At 36.7% G+C, this 23,468-nt stretch overlaps 1 protein-coding gene across 1 annotated transcript in view; it reads right to left on the bottom strand.

The window, feature by feature from the left end:
• pdzd2 (PDZ domain containing 2) overlaps nucleotides 1-23,073 on the bottom strand; it is a 48,471-nt gene extending 25,398 nt beyond the window's left edge. Inside the window, exons 1-10 of the mRNA XM_044110920.1 lie at nucleotides 23,070-23,073; nucleotides 22,845-22,960; nucleotides 20,926-21,145; nucleotides 13,330-13,447; nucleotides 13,121-13,253; nucleotides 11,443-11,530; nucleotides 11,235-11,335; nucleotides 10,249-10,414; nucleotides 9,409-9,884; nucleotides 9,156-9,300 (exon numbers count right to left, since the gene is read on the bottom strand). Of these exons, the coding sequence (XP_043966855.1) occupies nucleotides 9,156-9,300; nucleotides 9,409-9,884; nucleotides 10,249-10,414; nucleotides 11,235-11,335; nucleotides 11,443-11,530; nucleotides 13,121-13,253; nucleotides 13,330-13,447; nucleotides 20,926-21,145; nucleotides 22,845-22,960; nucleotides 23,070-23,073 (1,567 nt within the window). The remainder of the gene's footprint in view (nucleotides 1-9,155; nucleotides 9,301-9,408; nucleotides 9,885-10,248; nucleotides 10,415-11,234; nucleotides 11,336-11,442; nucleotides 11,531-13,120; nucleotides 13,254-13,329; nucleotides 13,448-20,925; nucleotides 21,146-22,844; nucleotides 22,961-23,069) is intronic.
• Between the last annotated feature and the right edge of the window lie 395 nt (nucleotides 23,074-23,468).

Genomic DNA, 23,468 nt, shown 5'->3' with positions numbered 1-23,468 from the left:
CAATATAATTTATTAAGGTTGATTCAACTCATTTCCTATAGTTGGACGTAATGTAATTTAAAAGAGCCAGCTCAACTAATTTGCAATGCTTTGGACCAAATAATTTACTTGAGACTTTTTTTTACAGTTCTTAAATGGTGAAAGAAAGAACTCCACTGTTACAGTGCAGTTCTTAAATGCTGAAAGAAATTTAAGAACTGTGCCAGTGCAGTTCTTAAATGCCAATAGTACCCTGCAGAGAAAAACAAATATCTATAGTTTAATGTGTAACTAAAACCGCTTTGAAGTCTTCCCAGGCGCAAAACAGTTATGTCGCATAATCTCTCGTGATCCCCTGATCTCGCTAGAGCCTCTTCGGAGGGAAATGAATCTGACTAAATTGAATCACGTTATCTCAATTTGATTACGTTATTCAAGTTGAGACAAAAACGATTGTCTCACGTGAACTCGCCTGATATCCTGTGATCTCACTCGGCTTCAGCACAAGATCAGTCTGACTGTAATGAATCATGTTATCTCAACATGATTAAATTTCATAAAAGTGAAGTTGTTGAATTTCTAGTTTATCCAACATGATTGTATTACGTTTTTGTTTGCAACATGAAATTATTTAGTTAAAAGTACATAATATTCTTTTGTTAATCTGATAACCCCCTAAGTTAATTTTTTTACAGTGTACATGTCTCACTCATCTCGGTCTTCATGCAATTGCAACAGAAGATGGTTTTGGAACACTTGTGCTTCCAGCAGGCCATCCTGGGGATCATCAAGGCCAGTCAAGTGATCAGTGAGATGGTGACGATCAGCCTGGATCAGGTGAAGACATGGCTGTTGGTGAAGAGCATAGAGGTGAGGAAGAACTTCATTCTGACGTCTCTGATCAAGGCTGCAGAAGATCAAGGGCCAGCAGCTGGAGTGAGTGGTCCAAAGCCATGACCAGTCAGGGAAACAGCAACGCCACTGTGACAAGAGGTCTGTCTGTGGAACTGGCCCGGATCAAGCGGTTCCGAATGGCAGCCGGTGGCACATTTGTGGTGTTTGGCCACAGCCAGATTATGTCAAGAGCAGAGACCATGCTCAGCAAAACTTCATAAGCAATGCTTCTCAACAGGTGAGACTGTGTCACCTTCCTCATCAGGATTGCCTGCCGGGTGAATTATTCCACCAACATGGCCGACTCTTGAGGTGAGCTGCTCAAGATGGCTGTTGAAGACGACCCTAAGGCTGGACATGTGGATCCATGCTGAGCTCATGCTGCAGTGGTTCGACAAGCTGCCACCCAGGCTAACATCTTCAACAGCTGCACCAGCCTGGAGATCCTGTGTTTTCTGCTGATCATGTTGCAGTCACCGACTGTCCTGGTGCAGCATCCCAGCATGCATGACTTGTGGCAACACCAAGATGCTGCGGGCTGTACTGGAGATATGATGTGTGGAGGACGAGATTCCTGGTGACAGCTGGAAGGAGCGGTCCACTGGATAGCTTAGGATACACATGGACATACTTAATGATTGTGTGGGGTGATTGGGGTGATATCATATTAACCCAAGAGAGGGAGTTTTGAGAATAAATCATTTTCTGTTTTCCCTCTACACTGTAAAAAATTAACTTAGGAGGTTATCAGATTGACAAAAGAATATCATGTACTTTTAACTAAATAATTTCATGTTTCAAACAAAAACGTGATACAATCATGTTGTAGAAACAAGAAATTCAACAACTTCACGTTTATGAAATTTAATCATGTTGACATAACACGATTCATTATAGTCAGACTGATATTGTGCTGAAGCCAAGTGAGATCACAAGATATCACGCGCGTTTACGTCAGACAATCATTTTTGTCTCAACTTGAATAACGTATTCAAATTGAGATAACGTGATTCAATTTAGTCAGATTCATTTTCCTCCGAAGACAGTCTAGCGAGATCAAGAGAGTTTATGCGACATAACAGTTTTGCGCCTGGGAAGACTTCAAAGTGGTTTTAGTTACACATTAAACTATAAATATTTGTTTTTCTCTGCAGGGCACTATTGGCATTTAAGAACTGCACTGAAACAGTTCTTAAATTTCTTTCAGCATTTAAGAACCGCACTATAACAGTTCTTAAATTTCTTTCAGCATTTAAGAACTGTAAAAAAAAGTCTTTTTTAAAAAAAGACTTTTTTTAAGAAAAGTCTTTGAATTAACGTAATTAAATCATGGAAAAGATTTTCACACGATTAAATAGCTTTCTTTCAGCATGAAGCATGTTTGTTGAGCTAACTTAATTTTCATGAGTTGGATCAACTTAATAAGTAGTGTGAAGGTATCACTGTAACATAAGTTAGTTTCTCCAGTGTGCTGTGGTGGCACAGGGGTTTAAGCACACTTTATGTTTGGAGGTCTTAGTCCTCGACGCAGACGTTGCTGGTTCAACTCCCTGTCCTGGCAATCTTTGCCATGTCCTCACCCTGTCTGCCTACTGTCTCAAAAACATATGAGCCAGCGCTGCAAAAACTCTTCAGAGAAGAAAAAAAAGTTGGTTTCAACTAAATCGCCATTAATCTTAGTCAAGTAAATTATTTGGTCCAAAGCGTTGCAAATTACTTGGGCTGGCTCTTTTAAATTACATTGGATCCAACTGTAGTAAATGAGTTTAATCAACCTTAATAAATTAAATTGAGCCAACACATTTGCTTGAATTTGGAATAACCATAATACAGTATATTAAGTTCAGCCAAAACGTAATAGAATAACCGTAATAAAATAAGTTGAGTCATCCATCCATCCGTTTTCTGTTCACCCTTGTCCCTTAGTGAGGTCGGGAGGGTTGCTGGTGCCTAACTCCAGCTACATTCCGGGTTAGAGGTGGGGTACACCCTGTCGCAGGGCAACACAGAGACAGACAAGACAAACAACCATCTGGGGAGAATTTAGAGAGACCAATTAACCTGACAGTCATGTTTTTGGACTGTGGGAGGAAGCCGGAGAACCCGGAGAGAACCCACGCATGCACAGGGAGAACATGCAAACTCCATGCAGAAGGACCCCGGGCCGGGAATCGAACCCAGGACCTTCTTGCTGCAAGGCAACAGCTCTACCAACTGCGCCACTGTGCAGCCCCTTAAGTTGAGTCAACTCATTTTATTTAAATTAGAATAACCATAATATATTAAGTTCAGCCAACACGTTTGATTTAGAATCAACCATAGAATAACCATGATAACATAAGTTGAGCCAACACAATTGCTGTACATTGGAATAACCTTAATAAATTAAGTTGACCTAACACATTTGCTTTAAATAGGAGTAACAGAATTACATGGTGCTGAAATAAAGCAAAGTAACCAGGAGGAAATCCTTTCCATGATTTTTTTATGTTCATCCAAAGAGGTATTTTTTCAGTGTAGGAATGGCACAGACCCAACAAATTATAGGCCAATTAGTTTATTAAACATGTACTGTAAAATATTAACTAAGGTGCTGGTTGTGCACTTACAACTGGTTATTCCTAGCATTATTCATCAGAATCAGACAGGCTTTATGAAAAATAGCTCCTCCTCTGATAACATTAGAAATTACACCTGATGTGGCTGAGCCTGTCAAAGGAGGAGCCAGTCGTTGCCATCTCCTTAGATGCAGAGAAAGCGTTTGATAGAGAAGAGTGGAGCTTTCTCTTCTAAGCGCTCTCAAATTTTACTAAATGGGTCAAAATATTGTGTAAAAAAATCAAACGCTGCAGTCATAACTAATGGCACTATCTCATCCTTTTTTAATTTATCACGTGGAACCTGTCAGGCTTGTTCTCTCAGCCCATTGTTATTCATTATTTTTATTGAAACTTTGGCAGTGAGCATTAGAATAAATAAGGACACTAAAGGGATGTTATGGAAAACACAAATTGCTTTTATATGCACATAATAGGATCCGCTTACAACCTTGCTGCATTTAATGGACACTATACAGATGTATTCAAAGATGTCAGGGTGCTTAATAAATTGGGCTAAATCTGAAGCCATGCCATTATCCTCTTTATGTCATTCACACATGGTCAAAGATTTTAAATTCAAGTGGACACCCGAAGGTATGAAATATCTTGGGATCAGTGATGTCAGTAACGCGTTACTGACGTCGGACCACTTTTTTCAGTAACGAGTAATCTAACGCGTTGCTATTTCAAATCCAGTAGTCAGACTACAGTTACTTATCAAAATCACTGTGCGTTACTATCTTCTTTTGTTATTTAATCGTATTTCCTCTACGCGTCTTGTCGAGTGACCGACGTCTCTATGCAACAGAAATGTAAACAATGGAGGGAGATGCGCATTTTGTTGGTGGAAAAACTGGAACTATTTTGAGTTTCTGTCGCCAAGTCTGATTATTATAAGCAGCTTTGGGCTTCCTTTTTTTAAAAGTCGCTTGCATATTTAATGATTGGCGGGTTGCGCCTTTTTGGGCTTGTTTTTGAACGTGAAGTTACTCATTTGGGTTTGGAAATGAGCAGAGACTCATAATAAATCCCAGAATTTGTCTGTCATTAAGGTAGTCTTACTCCGTCTCTCCCTGTTCATCATTTCCCGGATGATCCGTCCCGCTGTGTCTTTGTTAATGTCAAGTTAATGTATTACCTCTGAATGACGTCGAGCTTCGCGTTGCGCTCCAGAAAACTGCAAACATCGAGACCAATGTGAACAGCGCAATAAACGTGAAAACAGCCACGAATAAACGTGTCCGGAGTTGCCAATAATTATAATGGCAACTTAAAGCCATTATATTAAGATAAGTGTCACAAATCTGTGCAGCCATCTGAGATGTGGAGCGGCAGGAGGAGCTCTGGGGCTGAGCTTTGACACCAAATGCAGGGCCGTAACGCAGAACCTGCAGGCTGGGGGGGGGGTTAAAATCCTTCTTAGAGTTTTCCAGACAACAGTGGACCACACAAATTACTCACGTTTTTATTTTTTTGTACAATCTCCTCTTCAATTCAACCTTGTCAGTGGAGACACATTGTTGATGTTGCCATTATAAAATAGCTTACAAAAAAGTATTAGCAAAGCTCAATGTGATTTTCACAGTAGGTGGAGCGTTGTTGTTAGCAGCTGCTGAAAGTAACTAACAAGTTACTTTTAGTGTAACTTAGTTACTTTCCAAATCAAGTAGTCAGTAATATAACTAAGTTACTTTTTCAAGGAGTAATCAGTAGTCCGATTAAAGTTACTTTTTCAAAGTAACTATGCCAACACTGCTTGGGATTAGACTCTGTAGGGAATTGGAAGCATGACCTTTACTAAATTTTAACCCGGTACTTTCAAACATTAAAACAAACTTTGAAAAGTCAAAGAAGATAAAATTAACACTCTGGGGTAAGATTAACATTATAAAAATGATTACCCCCCCTCAGTTTAACTAAATGTTTATAATGCTTCCTATTACAATTCCACTTGATATTTTTAAAAGGTATGAAAATTTGATCAAACATTTATTGTGGGGAGGTAAAAGAGTAAAAATAAAACTAGAAAAATTGTATGCTCCTAAGGAAAAGGAAAGGTGGTCTAGGACTTCCGGATCCTAAGCTATGTTGTCTGTCATTTGAGACGGCTAAATTAGTTAAATATGGGGAAGGTGAGAATGTGCAGGAAGGGTTAAATATTGAAAGTGATATTTGTTCGCCGTTTGACCCCAAACACAAATTATCTCAAAAGATTGACGCAACCAACCCAGTCTATGTTCATTCTTGTAAAATTTGGACAAAGGTACATAAATTGTTAAAGCTTCACATCAGATAGAGAAATATGCGTTTCTAGAATAACCCTGCTATAGGTATTGGTAAATCACCAGTGGTTTGGAGGTAATGGCATTCATGTGGCATATGCACCATTGGTCATTTATGCAAGAACTGGCAATTCATGTCCTACAACAAAGTTACACGTTTGATTTGTAAGGTAGAGCAAAGTTATGGAAATATCTACAGATGAGACATTTTGTTACCTCAAAATTGAAAAAGACTATAGAAAATGATATATTGAACTATATTAGGATGCCACGTGATTGACACACTATACCTCTCAATTTTATAAGCTGCTAAGTAGTGAGTAGTGAATCATCAAATATTAAACTTCTATGCCAGAGAGATTTGAGAATAGAGTAAGCAAAAGAAAAGTGGTTGAGAGTGATGACAGAGAGCAGTAAATATAGGAAAGAGCCCAAAAGTAAATTTATACAGTATAAGGTGCTACATAGATATTATCATATGCCTACATAGATACATATTTTCATTCTACATACATCTGTTGAAAATGTAAGAAAGAGGTGTGCACATATTTGCACTGTTTTTCGGACTGTTCTCTGTTTTCACCTTTTTGGATTAATATCTTGGAGACTCTGAGTGCATGGCTTGCCTCAGAGATCCCTCGGACTCCAGAACTGCGTCTACTAGGAGACATATCTCAAATGCCGAACACACCAAAAGGAGATTGTACAGTCTTGATTGATTGGTCTGGTGAAAGCATGCAGGATCATGTTAAGACATTCGAAGACCACAAAGTGTCCCGAGCTAAATGGGTGGATTAAATTAATGATGGACACAGCTTCCTATGAAGCGATGCTCAACAACATGAAAGGGACATGGATTAGGATAGCTTTTGGGACTCACTGAAAAGAACTACGGCCTCTGTGTGAAACATCAGGATAAAGCTTCTTGGATTTCCTGAACAAATTTTTTTTCCCCTCTTCCCAGATGTACCTTGGGAATATGGGGGAAGCAGGGTCTGTGCTACCAGGGTTTTCTGTTTGTGTTTGTGCTTTATGTGTGATAATATTCAGAAAATCAATAAAATTTGAATTACAAAAAAAAATCAATTAATTAGATTTTTTAAAAACACTAAGTTATTTTATTGTATCTAAAAGTATATAGATATATATATGTTGTGTGTGTGTGTGTGTGTGTGTGCGTGCGTGTGTGTGCGTGTGTATACATGTGAATACATATATAGTACAGACCAAAAGTTTGGACACACCTTCTAATTGAATTCAATTAGAAGGTGTGTCCAAACTAGAAGGTGTGTCCAAACTTTTGGTCTGTACTGTACATACATGTGTTTATGAATGTGTATGGGTATGAATTTGCACACGCATACACACTATTGAGGTGGGTATTTTTACATTCCCTCTGAATATCATTGATGACCACACTCCAGTCCGGCACGTGGCACTAAATGCACTACAGGATGTGCATCCGGTAGGTCCCTACCATCTAATGATGGCAACCATTGGCGGAAGGTTGCTATCCGCCAATAAAACACAAAACAAGAAGAAGAAGCACACCTGAAACTAATATTGGCTCATAGCATAACGCATGCAATTTAACAATTAATTCAAGTGTGTAGGACAAGGGACACATCAAAAAGTTGTGAGACTCAGGCCCTCAAGGACTGCAGCTTGAGATCACGGAATTAGCCCAAGGCACCCAACTAAATCTACATCTGATGACTAAAATGTCTTCTATACTATAATCGTCATGAACATAAAGTCAGATGCCTGCAAACTGCTCTGTATAAGTGAGGGAGGAAATGTTGGGCCTAAATGTTGGGGTGGAATGACACAGGACAACATGGTGGTCTTTTTTAAAGACATATTCTGCTACTACTGACTGCTAAAAATAAGAAAACAGCTACCATGAACATGAAAACAAACATTTATTTCATGATCTAATAGGGTACCTTTGAAAACTAAACGTTTTCAACCAGCACAATCTCAGTGCAGTGCATTATTTACTCTCATGATTACCATGGAAGTATTTACATAGCCAATACTCAGACATAGCTTCTTGTTGATAGTTTATATAAAGTGGTTCTCTTTCCTGCAGGTTGCTATGTTGCTAATGGGTTCATGTCTCATTGTCAGGTAAATATTCAAGACCAGAGTTTATAACTCGGCGATGTAAGTTTATGTTAAACTGAGAGCAACATGTGCCACAATTCTTTTGGGAAACTTTGACAACCTAGTCTAAAGAAATGCATGTCTTGTTTGTCTTGTTGATTAAAATGCCCAGCTGCTATCAAGGACAAGACTTGGGATTTCTGGAAACTTCATGAAGTTTGTCTAAAAAAATTTACAAGCATGTCCAATGAAAATAGAATATTTGATGCATTTTTGACAAATAGGTTAAAACATGACAAACATGTTTAGCCTTTCTGACGGTGAAAAGACCCTTGGTATGGCACTTGTTTTTAGAGAGATGCTCTGGTTTGATTCTTTTCCAAATGTAGATTTTTTGTGATTCCATGATCAGCAACAGATAGGAGAAATGAGCCAGACCTGCAAATTTGCAGCAGTTGAGTAGGTTTAGTTTTTCTGCTATACATCTGTTGGTCTGTTGTTACAAAGGAATAATCTTAAAGCTATAAACAACTAACACAAAGGACTGTTCCAAAGAATAACTTTGGAGAGCCATAGAAGCAAAGGTTAGATCCATGTTGCTAATTCAGAGCTTTGGAAGACGAAAAGGGAAAATGTCCTAAAGTAAAGCTCGTAGAATTACCCCCAAAAAACTTGACAGTTATTGCAGTTGAAGATTTAATGAGTTTTTTAAACTCAGCAAAATGTTCCTCTTGTGGTCCATCTTCTTTAGGAAGAAATTCATCTTAGTAATGAGTGTAGAAGCCAATCAGCCAGAACATCAATGTACATTACTGTGTGGATTTAATTTCAGGTATAAAAGTTACAAACAAAATGGTTTCAAAATGCAGCTCCCTTTTCTTTCTGTTCAACAATGAATACACAACTGTTTACCACTAATTTATAAATTAACCAAGGTTAATTTATAAATTTACTTCTAAACATACAGAAGTCTAAAATACTTTGGTAAGATGAAGAGCTTCCATTGGTGTGACTTTTGTCAATAAGCTTCAACTATCTTTTTTATTTGGAGTTTTTTCTTAGATCCAGGGTAATCTCCATGTGAAGCTAAAAGTCTAAATCTGACTAAGTGTGCATGGCAAAACTGCGGCATGTTGGCTGCTTGATTTTTCTCTTGGTGTAGAATGTTTCTCAAAATAATCACCAGGTAGGGACATCTCCTCCGAGCTGCTAAATGACTTGAAAAAGTGGGCTATAACTTGTCTCTTTTTAAAACCCACTTGTTGAGGACCACCATTCTTTGTGTTGGTCTTACCTGAAGTTGCTCGCCTCACCTCCAAAGACAGCATCACTGGAAGATGGTGCATAAGTTTGCATATTTCCTGGTAGCTTGAAGAGTTCACTGGTTTACCTCCAATTTTCACAATCTCATCACCAGCGCAGAGTTTAGTTCCACCATCCTAGAAGATAAATAAGAAAGCAACTTAGAAAACCATTTTAACAATGCTTCCCTCTAACATGTGATTTTTGGTACATCACTGAAAAAAACTTTGTTCATTCACACGTACCCATTCAGCAGCACTGTCACGCTTTAAACCAGCAATCATAACTCTGAGAGGGGATGACATAATTTCCAGGTCCAGCCCAAACATCTCTTCTTCTTTTTTCTTTAAGATAACAGTGTGAAAATCTCTGAAATCTTCCCCTTCAAAGAGCTGTATGGGCATCAGCCATGTTGCTACCTCTTCTCCACTTGGTATGGAGTTAGATGGCATCTGTGGTAAGTGTGAAGGTGTGGGTTTTTGTTGCTGGGTCAGTGGTTCAGTGTTTTCAGCTTTATCTGCTGCCTCATTATCACTGAACTCATCCTCTGAGTATAGGACCTTCCGTTGGCAGAAAAGTGGGCTCCGCACTGAGGTGGTACTGGAGGCAGTGAGGACATGGCAAAGGGGCTCTGTATGTTGATGGAAAGGGACAGAAGTCTTGTCGTGTGATTTTGTGCATCCAGGGCTGTGGTAAATATCTGTCACAGAGGTGCTGCATGCTGAGAAAAACACACAACAAAATAAACTCCTAAGGCATTTGACAGTCCCTCCAGGAAGTTACAATGTGGTGATTGCAACTACTAATGCAAATTCACTCATCATTCGCAAAATTTGCACAAACTTGACATTTTCACCACTAATCACTAGTTTTACATAGGTTTCACCAATCAGCTTAGTGTTTTCTGTATTTCCTTCTTTTTTCACCAATCAATGCAGTGTGGCTGAATTTTGACCAATCCTTTTTGCACCCTTCAAATTTAACTTCCTTTTTACTAAGTCCTTTTAAAAGTAAACTTGTAACATTTGTAATGAATTTGTGTTATATAAGTAAAACTGAACTGAATCTAATTGAAATGTTCTTACTTTGTGGTTGTAGTGGGCTATATGTTGAGGCTCTGCTGCCCAGCTCCAGCTGGTGGAGCCCTTGACCACTGTTTGAGCTCTTCAGAACAGACCCAGATGTGACTGAGTGGCCAGGAATCTCATGAGGGAAGTACTCGGATAGTTCTGTCTCAGAGCTCAGGGATCCCTATATCACAAAGATAGATTGTTTGTTACAATCCTGACGTACGTCCATCCATTTTCTTACACCCTTATCCTACTGGGGCCATGAGGGTTGCCTCGAGGCCTGGAGTTTGAGACCCCTGCTATACATAGTTCCCACATGTTGGAACCGGAAGTGATACGCCATCTTGCTAGGCAAGAGCAGAGCAAAATACAGATGAACCATGGCTTTGAGACCAACAAAAAGAAAGCATATGAAAAAAAGTTTACGAATTAATAGTGCTAATCAGGGGTGAAAGTAAGCGGGTACTGTGTACCCATAAGAGATTTGCCACAGGTATGTAGTATCTGCAAGAGAGGGCAATGGCACTTTGCTGTAAAAAAATCAATGTGTGCAGCCGTGAATGATTAGTTTTTCAAGAACAGTCTAAAACACAACTTAATCAGTTAATCAGATAGCTTTTTCCCCATTTCATTTTGTTTCTGAACTGTTTGTGTTTCGCTAGAGCAGGGGTGCAATATGTCGATCGCAGAAGGTTTTGAGTCGATTTGATGAAAGACCCCGGGCCTGGACTCGAACAATCCTGTCATGTACATCAAAACATGTGGTGTTACCATAATGCTTCTCATTATGGTAAGACCACATATCCATTTATAGGATCATGAGGATTTAATTGTGAGTAAAACACGCAGGCGTTTAAGAAGGATTACAGAGCACATCATAAACTGTGATGTGCTCACAGTTATCTTTAGTTGAATCAATCTTTAGTTATTGATTCAATGAAAGCCAGTGTTTCAAATGTGAGACTTAAGGAACATAACTGATATTCTGGATCAACACTTACTCTGTTGACAGGCTCAAGGAACCTCTTCATGGTCCAGCTGAGAGCGGAGGGGCTGTCCTTATTGGACTTTACATCTGCCTGATGGCTCTTACAAGACTGACCTTGAGGTTAGGGTCAGAGTAGTTAAAATAAATGTTGTACTTTAATAAAACATTTCAAAAAACTGTAAAATGAGAGAGTAAAACATAACTGTAGGTGAAAATCAGACCTTGGTAATGAGAGGATGATCTGTTTCTGAACACATTGTCCTTGTTGGTTGATTGAGCAATAATTTGATCCATTTCTTGCTCTGATACCTGCAACCCGACACAGACACAGAGCATCAGTCGGTATCATTATTGGTTCTCCAACAGTGCTACACCAATGCTGCATTTCTCCCTCTCATATGGAAAATCTCACTTTATGAGATTTGTCAGGTGCAGTGATGTCAGTAACGCGTTAGTTTGTAACGCGTTACTGATGTCGGACCACTTTTTTCAGTAACGAGTAATCTAACGCGTTGCTGTTTCAAATCCAGTAGTCAGACTACAGTTTCTTATCAAAATCATTTTTGCGTTACTATCTTCTTTTGTTATTTAATCGTATTTCCTCTACTCGTCTTGTCGAGTGACCGACGTCTCTATGCGACAGAAATGTAAACAATGGAGGGAGATGCGCATTTTGTTGGTGGAAAAACTGGAACTATTTTGAGTTTCTCTCGCCAAGTCCGATTATTATAAGCGGCTTTGGGCTTCATTTTTTAAAGTCGCTTGCAAATTTAATGAGTGGCGGGTTGCGCCTTTTTGGGCTCGTTTTTGAACGTGAAGTTGCTCATTTGGGCTTGGAAATAAGCAGAGATTCATAATAAATCCCAGAATTTGTCCGTCATTATGGTAGTTTTAGTCCGTCTCTCCTTGTCCATCATTTCCCGGATGATCCGTCCCGCTGTGTCTTTGTTAATGTCAAGTTAACTTATTACCTCTGAATGACGTCGAGCTTCACGTTGCGCTCCAGAAAACTGCAAACATTGAGACCAATTTGAACAGCGCAATAAACGTAAAAACAGCCACGAATGAACGTGTCCGTAGTTGCCAATAATTATAATGGCAACTTAACGCCACTATAATTATTAATATTAAGATAAGTGTCACAAATCTGTGCAGCCATCTCAGTGGTGGAGCTGCAGGAGGAGTTCTGTGCTGTGAAACCAAACGCAGGGCCGTAACACAGAACCTGGAGGCTGGGGGAGGCGGTGGGAGGGGCTTTAAAATCCTTCTTGGAGTTTTCCAGACAACAGTGGACCACACAAATCAGTCAGGTTTTTTATTTTATTTTTTTACTGTTTTTTCTACAATCTCCTCTTCAGTTCAGCCTTATCAGTGGAGACACATTGTTGATGTTACCGTTATAAAATAGCTTATAATTATGTATTGTCAAAGCTCAATGTGATTTTCACAGGAGGCGGAGCGTTGTTGTTAGCAGCTGCTGAAAGTAACTAAAAAGTTACTTTTAGTGTAACTTAGTTACTTTCCAAATCAAGTAGTCAGTAATCTAACTAAGTTACTTTTTCAAGGAGTAATCAGTAGTCCGATTAAAGTTACTTTTTCAAAGTAACTATGCCATCACTGGTCAGGTGTGGATGCAAAGTTAAGACAACTTAATACCACTGTTTATCACTGAAATAAGCCACATTTACTTTCTATCATACAAACAGTCCTGAATCATGTTTGTATCATAGTAGTATGACAGTAAGGTTACAGACAACCCGGCAGAATATACAGAACAATTTTGCTGTTGAGATGTGTCCACAACATGTATTTATTTTATCAAATGCCACTGTACTCACGAAGACTAAACATATGTTAAATGAAAATTCTGAGCCTGTCAGTAGTTTGGGATTATCTGACCTTGGAATCTGGATGTCTGCTTATAATGAGACTGACTGGACCAGGTCCACATTCACTGAGGATAGCGTAAGCCTCACTAAGTCCAGCATGACGAAGACTGACAGAGTCCACCTCCAGAATCTGATCTCCACGACTGCACACACAGAGAACAGGGTGTGAGGATGTCAGAGGAGCAGGTTGGCCCTAAAGAACAAAACGAAACAGCTTACCTGAGCCTTCCATCAATCTTGGCAATGGACCCAATAGCTAAGCTGTGGATATAGATACCAGGAGCTGAGTTCTCCAGCATCAGATAACAGACTCCAATCCCCAGACCAACTCCATGTTCTAAAATAAAGAACATCATAGTACAAATGTTCAGGATAGGCATTTCTTAAAATACAGTGATTATATTTTGTACAATCTGAAAAGCAAGCATTGTAATTCATAATATATATAAATAAACACAATCTTTTGTTATATTTATGTATATTGATACTTTTATCATTACTAATTTATTGGAGCCTTGCAATGAAATTTCCATATATATATATATATATATATATATATATATATATATATATATATATATATATATATATATGAAGAGAGAGAGAGAGAGACCAATAAATTGTGTTATTGGAACTTATTGGATCTTGTGTCCAATAACACACACGGTCAGTGTGGATTGATATTGATATAGCACATTGCTATGTTGTTATGTTCTGGATTGTTGTTGTTGTTTTTGGGTTTGTTCATTTTGTAATTAGTTTTTCTTTATGAGATCAGTCTTGTTTCTGTTTTTCTAATTCAGTAATTTCGCTGTAATTTCAGTTTATTATGTTTCATTATTTCTTGTGTCCAGTTACTGTCACGATCTGTTTTGCTGTGTATTTATTTAGAATTTTCTGTGTCTGAGTCTGAGTGTTGTCCTGTCTTCCCCTTGATTATTCCCAGGTGTGTCTCGTTCCCCGATTGCATCCTGTTTATTTAATGTCACCTGCGTCTCAGCATCTCTGTCGGAAGAAAGAGGGGATTGGACGAGCAGTCGGTCTCGACAGGAGGAGAAGAGGTTGGACGGTTGTGAGCGCGGCAAAACGAAAACGAAAACGTATATTGGAGTTGGAAAAGGCGGATTTGGCATAAGCTGGTATGTGAATGGTTCGGATGGAAGTGGAGACAGGGAATGAGGAAGACATGGATTATGAAGGGTGGACGCCAGTGGGGAGAGGAAGAGGGAGAGGACGGGAAAGACAAAAAATAAACAAAGGAAGGAGTATTAGTGATATTCAAGGAAATAAAAGAGAACTGGAAGAAAGTAGCTCTGAAGAAGAAAGGATAGTGAGAAGGAAAGTTGTGAGGGAGGAAGTTAAAATAATATTAAAACTAAAAAATGAAGAACAGAATAACATCAGCCCCATAGTGGTGTCAAGAGAAGTATAAAAGAAAATTGGAGATGTTGAAATGGTGAAGATATTGAGAGATGGAAATTTATTGGTAGTTTGTAAAAATGAAGAACAAAAAAATAAGGCTTTAAGTGTGGATAGTATATGTAAAAAAACTGTGATGGAGAAAAAAATAGTAGGCGAAAATAAAAAAACTAGAGGAGTGATTTATGGGATCCCTCTAGATGAAGATCTTGAGAAAATTAAGAAGAATATTACAGGAGGAAAAGTGAATAACTTGAAGAGATTGTCAAGAACAATAAATGGAGAAAGAGTAGGAAGTTTGTCAATTCTCATTGAATTTGAAGAGAAGGAATTGCCACAAAACATCAAAATAGGATATCTCAGTTTTCAGGTCAGACCATATATCCCTCCACCACTTCGTTGCTTCAAATGCCAAAGGTATGGACACATAGCTGCAGTTTGTAAAGGGAAGCAGAGATGTCCAAAATGTGGTGAAGATCACAAAATAGAGGAATGTAAAGAAGAAGCACAAGAAAAATGTTGTAACTGTGGAGGGCAACATAGAGTTACGTATGGAGGATGTGAGGTAAGGAAGAAGGCAAAAGAAATCATTCAGATTAAAACAACCAAAAACATTAGTTATGCAGAAGCTGTTAAAAATGTGAAGGAACAGACAACAAGAAAGAGTGAACAAACAGTGAACCAAATCCCACAGCAAAGCAAAGTGCAATTAGAAGAAAATATCACAGTGTCAGTAGAAAAATTAATATTATTTGTAGCATATGTTATCAACTGCACTGACCAAGCCAAGCATAAAACTGAGAAAATCAAAATAATAGTGAGAGGAGCAGAAAAGTTTTTGGGGTTTAAAGAGGGATCATGGGAGAACATAAACAAAAAGCTGGAGGGGGATGGGAGACCAGGACCACCAGCTGAAAATAATTAATGTTAATATTACAATGGAATGCAAGAAGTTTAATTGCTAACGGACAGGAACTTAAAGGTTATGTTGATGGTCTTGAGGAAAAACCAGAAATAATTTGTGTTCAGGAAACATGGTTAAAAACAACATTAGATTTTGTGATTAAAGGATATAATAGTGTAAGAAGAGATCGACAGGAGGGAGGGGAAGGAGGATGTGCAATATTTATAAAACAAGGGATACAATTTCAGGTATTAGGGAAGGGGAAAGAACTTGAATATATAGTAGTTGAAATATGGGAACAAGAAGGTAAATTTAAAATAATAAATTTTTATAATCCATGCAAAACATTATCAATTGAAATAATGGAGGAGTTAACTGCATATTTGGAAGGGAAAGTAATTTTGTGTGGGGATTTTAATGCAAATAGTACATTGTGGGGTAAATGTAATGATAAAAATGGAAAAGTTACAGAAGAATTAATGGAAATGAAAAATCTTGTATGTATTAATGATGGGAGGGGAACAAGAATTAATGTAAGAACAGGGATGGAATCAGTTATTGATTTAACAATTGTTTCAAATGTTTTAGCTGGTATATGCGAGTGGTTCATTGATAAAAATACAACAATAGGTAGTGATCATTATCCCATTGTAGTTAAGGTAGGATTAAATTTAAATAAGAATATAAAGGTAAATAAAAAACTGAATTTTAATAAAGCAGACTGGATTAAATTTAGGTACTTGAGTCAAATAAACTTAGAGAAAGTAGATATGACAATGGATATAAATGATGTCAATTTAGGAATTTGCAAAATAATCATGGAAGCAGCAGATAATTCAATAAAGAAAACAGGATGTAGAAATGATAAGAAAATGGTGCCATGGTGGACAAATGAATGTAAAAAAGCAATAAAGTTAAGAAATAAAGCATTTAAGGTATTAAAAGGGAACCCTATTTATAAGAATTTAATTGATTATAAAAGAAAGCAAGCAATGGTAAGAAAAACTATTAAGAATGCAAAAAGAGAATATTGGAGGAATTTCTGTAGTACAATAGGGAGAGAAACCAAAATAGAAAAAATTTGGAAAATAATTAAAAGAATGAATGGCAAAAAGAAAGAGTTTGAATACCCTATATTAAAAATGGATAATATAAATATAGTAAGAGATGAAGATAAAGCTGAAACATTGGCAAGAACATTTAGTAAAGTTCATAGTTCAAAAAATATAAGTGAAGAGGGAAGGAAAGGGAGAGAAAATACAAAACTTAAATATAAAGAGCTATTAGAGAGTGTAGAAGAAACAAACAATTTGTTAAATGTTGAATTCACAAAAGCTGAATTGAATTCTGCACTAAGGAAGACATAAAATACATCACCAGGTAAAGATCAGATTTGTTATAGAATGATAAGACAACTTAGTGAAAAATCAAAAGATATATTATTGCAATTATATAATAAAATTTGGGAGGAAGGAAAATTACCAATGAATTGGAAGAAATCAGTTATAATACCAATAGCAAAACCAGGAAAAGATAATTCAAACCCAGGAAATTACAGACCAATAGCATTAACATCTATACATCTAACATTTATGTAAAATAATGGAAAGAATGATTAACAATAGGATGGTTTATTATTTAAATAGTAAAGGATATATATCAAAATATCAAAGTGGGTTTCGAAAAGGGAGGAGCACTAATGATCCAACGTTATGTTTAGAACATGAAATTAGAAGAGCACAAGTAAATAAAGAAAGTGTGGTGGCAGTATTTTTTGATATAGAAAAAGCATACGATATGATGTGGGTGGAGGGATTATTGATTAAACTATATATGTTGGATATTAAAGGAAAATTATTTAAATGGATTAAAGACTTTTTAACAAATAGAAAAATACAAGTGAGAATAGGGGAAGTGTATTCAGAAAAATATAAGGTAGAAAATGGAACTCCGCAAGGAAGCATTATAAGTCCTTTACTGTTCTTAATTATGATAAATGACGTGTTTAATGGAATTGGAAAAGAAATAGGATGTTCACTATTTGCAGATGATGGAGCGGTCTGGAAAAGAGGGAAAAATGTAGATTATATTGTAAAGAAAGTACAAAAGGTTATCATTGAAATAGAAAAATGGGCGTTACAATGGGGAATCAAGTTTTCAGTTGAAAAAACAAAAGTAATGATATTCACACAAAAAATAAACAAGGAAATAAAATTAAAATTATATAATCAAAAATTAGAACAAGTAAAATGTATAAAATTTTTAGGAATATGGTTTGATGAAAAACTAAAATGGAATATACATATTCAAAAAGTGGTTGATAAGTGTAAAAAAATCTTAAATATTTTAAGATGCTTGGCTGGCAGTGACTGGGGAGCAGATAGAAAATCAATGAAGCAGATTTATACTGGAATGATAAGATCTAACATAGACTTTGGTTGCATAGTTTACGGTTCAGCAGCTAAAACACATCTGGTTAAATTAGACATTATTCAACATCAGGCATTAAGATTATGTATTGGAGCATTTAAAACCACACCAACAGCTGCAATAGAAGTAGATATGGGAGAAATGCCATTAGATTTAAGAAGAACAAAACTAGAAATAAATTACCGGTTAAATTTACAAAGCAATAAACTTGATCATCCAACTTGGGAAATTTTAAGTCCATGATGGGAAAAAGAAAAGAAAGAAATGAGGAGTTTTGGATGGAATATTGAAAATAAAATAAAAGAATTTAAGATTAATAGTTTAGAAATAAGTCAAACACCAATGTCAATAATACCGCCATGGATTTTACCAGAAGCAACTGTAGACATGTCAATAATGGAAAAGAAACAAGCTAAATCTTACATGGTAGATAGATATTCAGTACAGATACATTTAAACAATTATCATCAATATATTCAAATTTATACAGATGCGTCAAAAATAAATGGAAAAATAGGAGTAGCTTTTGTGGTACCAGAATTTGATTTAAAAATAGGAAAACGGATTACAGACGGATTATCAGTTTACACAGGAGAAATGTTAGCAATATTGTTAGCTTTACAATGGGTAGAAGAAATAAAACCATTAAAAACAGTGATATGTTCAGATTCAAGCTCAGCATTGTTAAGTTTAAAAAATATTCAATCAGATAGTAGGATGGACATTTTATTAGAAATATTGCATACATTGTTCAGGATACAAAATATGGGTCTAATAGTTATATTTGTGTGGGTTCCAGCACATATTGGAGTAGAAGGAAACGAGAGGGCAGATAAAATGGCTAAGAGGGCAATTCATAATCCTATTAGTTTTGCAGTTAAAATAAGTAAATCTGAGGGAAAGAGTATGGTTAAAGAAAAACTGATGGAAAAATGGCAAAAAAGGTGGGATGAAGAAAAAACAGGAAGATGGTTTTATAAAATTCTGAAAATAGTAGGACAGAAAAGAAATGGAAGAAGAAATAGAAAGGAGGGAAGGGTGATAACAAGATTAAGATTTGGGCATACAGGACTTAATTATACACTTTTTAAAATACAAAAGCATATTAATGGAAAATGTGATTACTGTGACAAATATGAAACAATAGAACATGTTATGTTAGAATGCCATAAGTATGAAAGAGAAAGAAGATGTATGAGAAGAGAGTTTGACTGTATTAAGGAAAAGATTAATTTGTTAGACATTTTGAGGAAGAATTTGGGGAGTAAACATATACAAATAATTATTAAATATTTAAAGAAAACTAAATTATTTCAAAGAATTTGATTATAGTAGGTGTGTGTGTGAAGGTGTGCATGATCTAGAGGGGTGGATTATAAAGATATGTGTAAAAATGGATGAGAGTATGTATGCATATATAAATATGAAATTTATTTATTTAATTTATCTATTAATGGTATGTGTAGGAGTATACAAGTATTTATATAAATTGATAGTCCATCTCGAACCACACTCCATACCAGTAAGTGGCGGTAATGCTACTTAAAGTTTGTTGCCAACCGCCAATAAAATCAAGAAGAAGAAGAAGAAGAAGCATCTCTGTCGGGTCCTTGTCCAATGTGATCCCAGTCTGTCTGTTCTGCTGTTTACGTCCAATCATATTACCTGTCGCTACCAGCGTTGAACCTTAGTTTCCATTCAGCTGCGCTGCCTGGTTCTGGATAGTGTTTTTGGTTTAATTCAGTCATTAAAACCATCATTCATCTTTACCTGGGACTCCAAGCGTCGGGAAAAAGTGGATGAGTTTTCCTGATATATAAACATTTTGAACAACTCAATGTGAATATTTACGTTTCACATTGAGTTGACCACCTCCTCACACCACAGTTATACATTATTCTTTGATTCATTTTCCTAGTTCTCCTGTTGTGTGTTCTCAATCATTTTTAAATACTGAATGTATTAAAAGAGGCTGCATGAGGACAAATAGCTTAGACCACCTCACGGGAAATCCTAAAGTGAATATTATAAATTCTAATCCACCGCTTTGATTTCTTCACTCCAGTTGCATAATCTTATTGCATACAAGGTCAGTGTGGAGTGATCTGGATGATTGGGACAGTGATGGACATATGACTTTGATCAGAGGATCGTTGATTCAAGCCGCCATCCTGTCTGTCTCTATTGTTGTGTCCTTGGCCAAGACACCACCTTGCCTGCTGGTGCAACTATTCCTAACTATATAAACAGACAGATTTAAAAAGCAGCAGGAAAAGGAAAGGAGGTGTATTAGCAGTGACACTGAATTCTTGGCAGAAAATTTCCATCCATGTTATTTACCAAGAGAGGCACGCTCAGCGGCGGCCTACAATGCATGTGATGTCATCAGTTCCAGTGTTGCTGACATACAGTTTGTCTCACAGAATGCATTTGTGGCAGTATCTAATGATTTTAATAATGTCGCACTCTCTGCTATCCTGGCAACGTTTCAACAGTTTCGTAGCTGCTTACCAGATAAAACAAGACATTGAATTAATTTTATACAAATGTCAAGGATTCATACATCTCCAAAGCAAGACCTCTTTTGGGGAAATCAAATCACAACCCTTGTTTTCCTCGGCTCAGAATATAAATTTATTGCCCATAGACTACCTGTAACTAAAAAGGACTGTGAGAGAAAAAGAAAATGGCAGAGTTTTCAAAGGAGTATGGGAATTAAGGATATTCGTGAGGCTATTGTCATAGATGGAAACTAGGTCAACTGGATCAAATGTATGAAAAGTGGACAAATGTTCAGCAATATGTGGTAAAAGAACATCTCTTTCTGCATTTTAATACTGCAGAAAGAGATGGTGCATTGAAGTTTGGAGGAAGAGAACTGGAGATTAACCGTGAAAGACAGCAGAAAATGATCAGTAAAATGAAGATCAATCATCCATAAAAACAGCTATTATATTTAATCTTTATTTTGCCATGAAAATTCCATTGAGATTAAAAATCTCTTGCAAGAAAATCCTGACCAATACTAATAGGGAACTGAGCTGTTCACGATGAGTGCTAACCTTTTTTAAGAGTAACCTCCATGATGATGCAGTCTTTTGGACCTAGACCAGGACCCTTGTGGCCTTCAACATCTTCCACGCCTAATGGGACGGGTGTGCGCCCATCAGTGTAAGAGTTGGATGAGCTGGAGTGACTGGGCAGGGTTGGTGTTGCACATGGAGTTAGGCTGGGACTGCGCAGACGGGTGCGAATTGTAATGGTCACAACCCCTCTTTTCAGCTGCTGTTACACGGAAAAGAAGTTGTACATTAAAAAGGTGAGGAAGTCAACAATTTAGGATTTTAAGACAGTGCTTCTAACAGTTTTTTTTTTTTTTCACATCTTCAATGTGTCACAACTAAAAAAACAAGTTTATTTGGAGCCACAAACTTAAAAATACATTCCCAGGGTTTTATGTTTAAAGGCAGACATGTCTTTTGTATACCGGTATATATATATATATATATATATCATTATTTTGAGATTTTTTTTTTCTGGAGTGACAAAAGCAGGCTTTCATAGTTCTCCTCCTGGGTTTCTACATTCCTGAACTAGAAACATCATTTGTTTGTAACAAATGATACAGTGATGCAAATGTGGCAATATTCAAAGCCATCATTAGATGAAATATTTTATAAAGCATAGGAGTCAAAGTTTATTAAATTTTAAACTATGGCTCTTACAGCGGTAGTTAGGTAAAATTAAATCATTGTCCATTATAAAGGAGAAATTTGCTTAGTCCTCTTTTGCATCTTGACAGAACTGACAGAAACTAAGTTACTTATATATTTACATCCAGAGAGAATACATAGTTTTTATATCCAAACATCAACACTTTTTGCATCTTTAATTTAAGCCACATATTAAAAAAATATGATCAGCAATATGGGGGCTATAACTATTTTTCTGACAGATTCCTGCTCATCCTGCATTGGAACAGTATGTGATTTTGTGGACATGACAAATAAGGTAAAAACATTGTTCGTTAGAATGAATGAAAATTTTTCGATGCTTAAATAGCACATTTTTATAATTAAAATGTCCGGGAATATTACCTACTAGCATAAGCTAAAGTTAATGTTAGTCACAAAGTTTAAAGAAAGAAAAAAATCACCTTCGTATATCTGTGAATGTATAACAAGGCGTAAATCTTAAAACTTTTCTCTAGCTTAATTGTTTGGGTTTTGGATCGAGGCACGTCATTAATTGTTACCTTGGGCAAGCACCTAGTGTAAAATGCCATTATCAATAGACCAGAAGTGACTGAGCTGCTTATTCCCAAACGCAGAAGCTGACATGGAAATTGCCCATTTGATTTAATTGTTCAAGCATGCATAAATTAAAAGATTTTAAATTGTTTAACATTTACATTTAAAATTTTAAGGAGCTAGCAAATTTACTTTGTAAAAGTTCAAAGAACAATTTTTATAGTTAGGCTGTTATGTTACCAGAGATACAATCTGGTGCTGTGAGATTAATCTTTGAGTTTTTGCCCTGTTTGTTCTCAAATACATCTTAGTAAATTACAATTATAACTGACTGTTTTTAAACTTTGCCAAACTTCTCCATATCGAAATACTGTTAGAGGTGCTGATGTTCTTAGCAGAAGAGGGGTTGCTAAGTCAAATTCTGCTCAAGGCCTCATCCAACCTTTTACCAGCCTTGCATGATGAGCTAAGTCTGCTGCACTGTGCATCTCTCCTGTGGATATGGAGGGAAGACAGAAAGATTTCATTTATATGGCTTTAGTTAGTAGATCTTCCATCTTGTGTCTATTGAGTTTTTAATAAGAACCACAGAGACTGTTTTGGTTGCCTGAGCTTTATGGGATGAGTTTTCCTGATATATAAACATTTAGAACAACTCAATGTGAATATTTACTTTTCACATTGAGCTGAGGAGGCAGATTAAACGCAATGCAATTAAGCTTGACTCTTACCTTGATGAATTCCCCAAAGAAACATGGATCCTCACAAGGGTTGATATAAATGTCCACACGGGTGAGTCTGTATTCAGTTTGAGTAAAAGCAGGTGCACGCGATTTGTGCAGAGATACTTCAGAGATCAGGCAGCGACAACGTGAGAGGTGCCAGAGTGGTGTGATTGGTGCCTGCTCCCTGTTCAATGCATCAACTATAAAATCTATTTTAAAAAAACTATATACCCATCTCTCTTTCAGAAATAATTATGTCCTACATTTGCAATGCATTTTATTTAAAAACAAAAGTCGGCTTTGTTTTCGGGGCAGCATTATTGAAAAGAATCAGCTGATTTAACATTTGTTCAGAAAATCTAAAATAACTGCAAGCATGAAGCTCACCTTGAAAGTCTGGATGGCCTGTTCGTGTGTGAGTCCTTGGAGAGATTCTCCATTTACCTCCAAAATCTCATCTCCTGTCCAAAGAGTAGTGTAATCAGAACAAGATAAGAACTTAAAGTGGGAATGTCAAAAAATATCACTTTTTTAGAATAAATCATCAAATTAGATGAAGATTATATGTTTACTGGTGGTCTACAAACCAAGTCAAATATTAACCAAACCATCATACAAGCCTCCTTGGAG

The sequence above is a fragment of the Gambusia affinis genome, linkage group LG03 (genome assembly GCF_019740435.1).
Source record: "Gambusia affinis linkage group LG03, SWU_Gaff_1.0, whole genome shotgun sequence".
Taxonomy (NCBI): domain Eukaryota; kingdom Metazoa; phylum Chordata; class Actinopteri; order Cyprinodontiformes; family Poeciliidae; genus Gambusia; species Gambusia affinis.
This window is presented reverse-complemented; position numbering and strand designations above follow the sequence as displayed.